The 7,675-nt window shown below is 39.5% G+C and overlaps 1 protein-coding gene across 1 annotated transcript in view; it reads left to right on the forward strand.

The window, feature by feature from the left end:
* Positions 1 to 5,167, forward strand: part of LOC103201922 (cytochrome b-c1 complex subunit 6, mitochondrial) — an 8,355-nt gene extending 3,188 nt beyond the window's left edge. The window contains exons 2-4 of the mRNA XM_007946688.2: positions 1,705 to 1,731; positions 2,437 to 2,598; positions 5,135 to 5,167. Of these exons, the coding sequence (XP_007944879.1) occupies positions 1,705 to 1,731; positions 2,437 to 2,598; positions 5,135 to 5,167 (222 nt within the window). The remainder of the gene's footprint in view (positions 1 to 1,704; positions 1,732 to 2,436; positions 2,599 to 5,134) is intronic.
* The last annotated feature ends 2,508 nt before the right edge of the window (positions 5,168 to 7,675 follow it).

The raw sequence follows: 7,675 nt of genomic DNA on the forward strand, positions 1-7,675 counted from the left end.
TTTTTTTTTTTAAATGATTCTGAGTTTTGTTGCACATTGTTCTCCTGCTCTATCCAGGATCTCCTACATAGATCCTCCTCCAACCATGGGGAATTTTTTTAGTACTGCTCCCCCTCAAAGAAAGGAAACTAAATTAGAGGCTGAGTGCTTGAATCAGAATGGGTAGGTCCAGATCAATAGGGAGAAAAATGTGGGGCAGAACTTCAAATTTTTATGGAATCCAGGTTTTTTGAAGTCATTGAGGCTGGACGACCCCTGAAATTATTGCCCTGAGGATATCTGTAAACTCTAAACCAAAACTATGCCTTGAAGGCATCTTTAAACCAAATAGTAGTTGAGCTTAACTAGGAAAGAGTGTCTGCTTTGCACATTTTGTTATTTTAAAGGGTTATCTATTTTAGATCAAATTGGCAACAGCACTAGAAAGGTTAGATGAGACACTTAAGGGCAGTGAGTTTCCATTGATGATGGTAAAACAGTTTGGAAAAGGATAATGAGAAAGGTGGCACCACTCAAAATGTGTAGCCACTGTTGCTAGATTGTACATACAGAAATTGAATTGATGTATGTTTTGCTGTGTAGATCTTCACCCTCCAAAAAATAGTAGTAAAAGGGTAGGACCTGATGTTCCTAAGCCATGGCAAAGTCATGTAGACTTTTGATGCACATATATTGACACTTAAGAGCTCTGGTAGCGTAGTGCCAGCCACTCCTCGGAAGGTTAGGCAATCTACTTATATAGTGTACCACCTTGGGAACCCAAGGAGGGGTCACTATGAGTCAGGTCCGACTCAACAGGTCCGCATAACAACATATTGACACTTAGTTTACTTAGAGTAGGAGCTCTGTTAGCATAGTGCCTAAGGCACTTGACTGCTAACCAGAAGGCTGGAGGTTCAAACCCACCAGCCACTTCTTGGAAGGAAGGTGGGGCAATCTACTTCCATAGTGATAGTGCCTGGGAAACCCAAGGAGGGGTCGCTATGAGTCAGGTCCAACTTGATGTCACATAACAACAACAACAATGGGCATTCAGCAAGCCAAAAAAAAATTGACCAAAACGATCGTTAGATAAGCTCTGGCTTTAAAAAAGACTTTTAGTTTGGTAATTTGCATATTTGAAATTGAAGTTCAGAGTGTTTTTTTTTTTTTTTTTTAAAGGAAAAAGAAAAGAATTTTCCTCTTTAGCCTGACTTGGTTTGTTATGTAAGGACTAAATTGAGCTGTTTATCAAGATGTTGTTGTTGTTGTTATTATGTGCCGTCGAGTTGGACTGAACTCCTCCTTGGGTTTCCGAGGCAGTATCAGTATGGGAGTAGATTGCCCAACCTTCCTTCCGAGGAGTGGCTGGTGGGTTTGATCCGCCAGCCTTCTGGTTAGTGGTCAAGTGCCTTAGGCACTATGCCACCAGAGCTCCTGTTTATCAAGATAAGGTATATAATTCCCACATGAACATCTGATAGCTTAAAATTGTATCTAAAAATGTCTAATTACTATATGTTATTTCTAAACAGATTACTTCCTTAAGGGTCTTTAAGGAGTTGTGATTAATCAAATCATAACAGATAGGAAGGTGCTTTTATAAAATGTAGAGATATTGCTAATGAAAGTGAGATAGTGTGTCTGTCCTCAGTAATTACAACATCAAGGTGATGGGGATGTCATAAGATTGCCACTGACATTAATTTTGTTTTCCTTTTGTAGGAGGAAGAGGAGGAGGAGGAACTAGTGGTAAGAACTGTCTCAGGTTTGGAACCATCTCAGTAAAAGCAGGAAGTTTGAGCAACATGAAACTTTAAAGGCCTTTTGAGGAGTCTTGACACCTTGGAGAAAATGAGGGTGGAATAAGCCTTTAGTACTTCTTTCCAGTGCAGTGGAGTGTTTGGGACTATAGGCTTGGGAAGCTGAGTCTGGCTTTGAGGTTTCTCCCTTCTCCAGTCGTGGTGCCAGGGGCAGAGCATCATCTTTATAAAGAACTTTGGGAGGAACCCTTCTTAGGTGGTCCCTCTTCATATTAACATTGCCTTTCTAGTTGGGGTGTGTAGACCTGGTTCCCAGACAGGGGAATTGAAGTCTCACAGACGTGACATATCACAAAATGCTGTGTTAACAAGTAAGGCCTCCTATAGATTTACTTTAAGTTTGGCCAGGTTTCCTTTACCACCCTTGTTTTTCAGATAGGACTGAGGCTTTCAGTGCATACTGGCAACCTTGGAAGGCAGGATTGTGAAACTTTCCCCTACTACTTAGCATCAGAGTTGAATGGGAGACCCCATTCTGCCATTTCTGGCGGCAGTGTGGCTCTGCCAGCTGGCCTTCTGCACGGTAATTCAGAGGCAGCTCCTTGGTTTTGTGGTTGTATTAATCAAAGCATATGGTTTAGTTAGTTTCCTTCTAAAAACCCCATTTTGTTCTTTTTCTGTGTTTATCCTTCAGGATCCCCTAACAACAGTGAGAGAACAATGCGAGCAGCTGGAGAAATGTGTAAAGGCCCGGGAGCGGCTAGAGCTCTGTGATGAGCGTGTATCCTCCCGGTCACAGACAGAGGAGGATTGCACAGAGGAGCTCTTTGACTTCTTGCATGCAAGGGACCACTGCGTGAGTCAACCTAAAGTCAGAAAGGGGAAGGCTTATGCTGGCCAGGGAAGACTTGCTACTAACAACCTTAACATCCTAGGGAGAAGTCCAAAAGGCATTTACATGCAGGACCAATATATGCCAGGGACAGTGCTAAGCCCTTTACATAAATAATCTTAACTAGTCCATACTTGACAGCACGTAATAACAACAACAGTCCATACTACTGCCACTAGAGATAATGGTATTATCTCCACTTTTAAGTTGTTCTTTTAGATAATTTATATCTTTCAAAGTATCTTGTACATTGTAGTTAATCCAAAAACATTTTTTGTTTTTATTGTAAACTTGTGTTGACTGTTACATATAATACTAAGCTATTTTATGTGAAATTACACATAGGCAAAATTTAGTATGGTTGCTTGTGTTAAAACTGATTGGGTGACAAATAAGCACATGAAAGGATGCTTGATATATTATTAGCCAACAGGGAAATGTAAGTCAAAACAACGAGATACCACCTCACACCCATTTTTTTTCTTTTGAGTTTATTCCAGCTCATGGTGGCCCCATGTGTGTCGAGTAGAACTGTGTTCCATATGGTTTTCAGTGGCTGATTTTATTTTTGGAAGTAGATGGCCAAGTCTTCCGTCTGAGGTCCTTTGGGTGGACTTGAATGCCCAGCTTTATAAATAGCAGTTGAGTGCATTAGCAGTTTGTACCACTCAGGGACTCACCAAACCAAAAAAACCAAGCTCATTGCCATTGAATCGGCTCCAACTCATAGCAACCCCTTCTTGAGACCCCGCCTTCGGTTTCCACGGCAGTATCTCTACAGAAGTAGCTTGCCCAATTTTCCTTCCGAGGAATGGCTGGTAGGTTTGAACCACCAGCCTTCTGGTTAGCAGTCAAATGCTTTAGGCTCTATTCCACCAGAGCTCCAGGGACTAGGATGGCTATAATCACACAGACAGATAATAACAAGTATTGGAAAAGATGTGGAGAAATTAGAACCATAAAGTGCTGGTAGGGATGTAAATTGGTACAGCCATTGTGGAAAACAGTCTGGCACTTCCTCAAAAGATTAAACATAAGACTTACCATTATAATCCAATAATTCTACCCCTAGGTATATACCCAAGAGAAATTAAAATATATGTCCACACAGAAAGTTGTACATAAAATTTTATAGCAGCATTATTCATAATAGCTAAGAAGTGAAAATAATATAAATGTCCATTGAATTGATAAATCAGAAACCAAACTAATTGCCTTCGAGTTGATTCTGACCAATGGTGACCCCATGTATTTCAGAGTAGTACTGTGTTCCATAGTGCTTTTAGTGTCTGGGGTCTTTTAGAAATAGGGATTTGAACTGCCAACCTTTTGTTAGTAGCAAAGTGCTTAACCAGTTGTTCACCCAGTAACTCCTGAATGGATAAAGTATATTGTATCCATTTATTATCATTATTGTCAGGAGCCATTGAATTGACTCCTAACTCATGGCAACACCATATACAACAGGACTGGATAATTACGATTCATAAGGTTTTCATTGATTGAATTTTTGAAGTAGATTATGAGGCCTTTTTCCTCATAATCAAACTAGGTCTGTCTTAGTCTGGAAGCTTCACTAGAGCCTGTCCAGCATCATTGTGACACATAAGCCTCCACTGGCAGACAGGTGGGTGGTGGCTTGGGATGCGCTGACTGGAATTAAACCTGGTACAATGTAATATTACTTGGCAAAAGAAATGAAGTACTGTTACAACACGGATGAATCTTGAAAATATGCTAATTGACTGCATTATATGATTCCATTTATCGGAAATGTCTAGAATAAGCAAATCATAATCTTTGATTACAAGCCTTGCCAGTGATTTCCTCCCTTCCTACTTTTTATTAATTCAGAACGTATTTGAATACTCTTAAGAACCAGGCATTGGATTAAGATTTGAGATGTAGTTGTATATAAATGAGACAAGCATAGTCCCTTACTTTACTAAGTTCACTAAGTTTATGAACCAACTTAAGAGGTGGGAGTGTAGAGCAGATGATTGCTAAACTATGGTAAGTCTCTTGGGTGTAAGCTTTTCAGGGTGCTTTACTGACCACCATCCCTAAAGTTGGTATTTTTCTTTCCTCATTTTTCTTATAGCATTTATTCTATCAGAAGTTATGTTTTTTATTTACTTAATTTCTGTTATTATATAAGGGACAGATTTTGATATGGAAGATAAAGGTTTAATGGGAAGAACAGAGAAGGGCCAGATTTCTGTGGGGTGGGGACCTGTTTAAGAGAAAAGTTTATAGGAAATTACGTGTAAACTAAGTTGTAAAGGAAGAATGAAAGTTAGGTGAAAAAAGTGGGAAAGAGAGTTTCAGGGAGAAGGGAGATTAATATTCAGGTAGCTAACAAGCTCATGTGCGGTGTGGATGTATGAAAAGGAGAGTGGTGGTGAGAAGAGATACTACTGTTGTAGGTCATTGAAAGACCTTAAAAAACTATGACATTAAAGCTGCCACTTGATGACATCCTTTTCTTTTTCCTATCTAGGTGGCCCACAAACTCTTTAACAGCTTGAAATAAATGTGCAGACTCATTCACCCCAGCCTTCGTCACATGGGCATCAGGATGTTTTCTTATAGTTTTAAATATGCCATCTATTTCTAATTTGTGTAAGTTCTTGTGAACCTCATGGATGTTGGCATAGACCAGTAGCTTCTATGTAATTAACAGTAATTCCAGCTTAATAAAATTCAGTGACATGCAGTCTTGCCTCTTTTTTTTTTAAATTAGAAAATTTCAAACATAAGACAGACTAATATAATCAGCTTCTGTACAAGGATGTATCTCTAAAGGATAAGGACTTTTTATACAGCCATCATGCATTTATCACACTAATCAAAATTAACAGTAATTGCTTAATACTAAATACCTTAGTCCATATGAAAATTTGTCTTAAAGTAGTTTTAGACTTTTTTTGTTTCAATATCCTTAAAATTTCCCTTTTTTTTTTTTTTTGTGAAAAAGAAAAAAAAAAACCCACATTTTAATAAAAGGAGTGAGAAGTGGGTAGGGTTGGAAGGAAGACGGTATTGGAGCCTGGGCAGGGAAGGGAAAGCATACCTGGGTAGGCAGTGCTGACAATGGGAGATCAGTTTCAGGAGGATTAATCCAGTAGGTAAATACATTGAAGATAATGGGAGCTCCCACTGTCTGAGGAAATACAGAAAGGAGAAAAAGACAATGAAACCTATGGTGTTAAGTTGGAATGGACTAAGTAAATAAGATTTCACTGTATGTATGTAGGGTATATATATATAAAATCCCTAGCTCTGTCCACAGAGGACTTCATTCTTCAATAAAAGGAACCAGGGCTCCTTGGAGAAATGGCTGATTTCAGTGCTAGAGCAGGGAAAGTACAAGATGAGAATGGAAAATTTCATTATTGAAAGAAATACTCAGTTATAGACATGTCCAAAGTACATAAAATCCACTAGATCTTGGATAATAAGAGCATCAAAACATATGTTGATATTAGGTTGTAACTCACTGGAAGAAATAGAAATCCATGCTAATATAAATAATCAGTTGAAAGTTGGTGAGGAAGGGGATGCTTATTAATTACAAAAGGCGGAGTACAAGGAATCCTGGCAGATAGCATCTTAAGTAATAAAAGTTGACATTGCCAATAATAGGGCAAATCAAAACTACTAATAGGCAGCAATGGGAAGAACAAAACATTGAGATTCCTGCAAAAGAATATTGGAAATTGAAAGATATTTTACAAAATGGTCCTCACTTGTATCAATCTCATGAGTCCATGAAAGAATTCCTCAGTTTGAAGGAAGCCCTTCAACTAGATGGACTGATACTGGCTATGACAGGGCTCAAGTACAGCAGCGATTGTGAGGATGGCACAGGACCAGGCAGTGTTGTTCTGTTGTACATACGGTTGTTGTGAGTTGGAAGTCAGTTGATGGCACCTGACAACAACAAACGACAACTAAACGGAACATGATTCTAACTGGATTCTTTTAAGGTATTGGGATAATTGGTGAAATTTATATGGAGTCTGTTATATTGCAGTGATGTGTTAAGGTTAAAGTTTGAAATTGTAAACACAACCCCCAAAACAAAAACCAAACCCATTGCCATTGAGTTGATTCTGAATCATAGGAGAGAGTAGAACTGCCCCATAGAGTTTCCAAGGCTGTAAATCTTTCTCCTGTGGAATGGGTGGTGGGTTCAAACTGATGACCTTTTGGTTAGCAGTCCAATGCTTTAATCACTGCCACCAGAGCTCCTTACAAACATCCCTAGTAAATCTCAAATGCATATAATAGAGGCTGATTTCAGATTTAGAGTACCAGGTAGGGCCATGAGCTAGCCACAATCCTTTCTATGTCTACCATTAGAACTTGGCATATTTTGGCACAAAAACTGAATAATGATGAGGCTCCACAACATTGCTAGTATATTGCTCAAGGGATAGGGAAAATATTCCCTGTTCTAATTGGGAAGACAGTCTAGGCCAATGCTGTTGAAAAGAACTGGGATGATGGAAATGTTCTATTCTTCACTGTCCAATATCATAACCACTAGCTACATGTGGCTGTTGAGCATTTCAAATGTGGCTAATGTGACTGAGGGACTAGATTTTATTAAATTTGAATAAATTTAAATAGCCATGTGTGGCTTTGATTGGACAACGCAAGTCTATGAGTTGCAAACTCAACCCACCTGAGTGATGACAGAAGGAAGAATACAAACTGAAAGACAAATTGAGGCCTGTACATTTCCTTCAAACAGCCCCAGGGTTACAGGTGAGGAGAGACAACTCAGGGATGCCCAAAGTAGCAAGCAGGAAGAGCAGGAGAAAGGAGATTAAAAGCCAGGAAGCCAGAGAGAAGAGCAGTCAGCCGAAGGGATTAGGTGAGGAGAGGAAACTCAGGCTCGCCCAGAGTAGCAGGCCAGAAGAGCAGGAGAAAGGGGATAAAAAGCCAGGAACCCGGACATAGGAGCAGTCAGCCCCAGGGACAACTCAGGGATGCAAAAAACAGCAGGGCAGAAGAGCAGGAGAAAGGGGATTAA

This window comes from Orycteropus afer, unplaced genomic scaffold (genome assembly GCF_000298275.1).
Source record: "Orycteropus afer afer isolate SDZICR_OR568_19922 unplaced genomic scaffold, OryAfe1.0 scaffold00169, whole genome shotgun sequence".
Lineage (NCBI taxonomy): Eukaryota > Metazoa > Chordata > Mammalia > Tubulidentata > Orycteropodidae > Orycteropus > Orycteropus afer.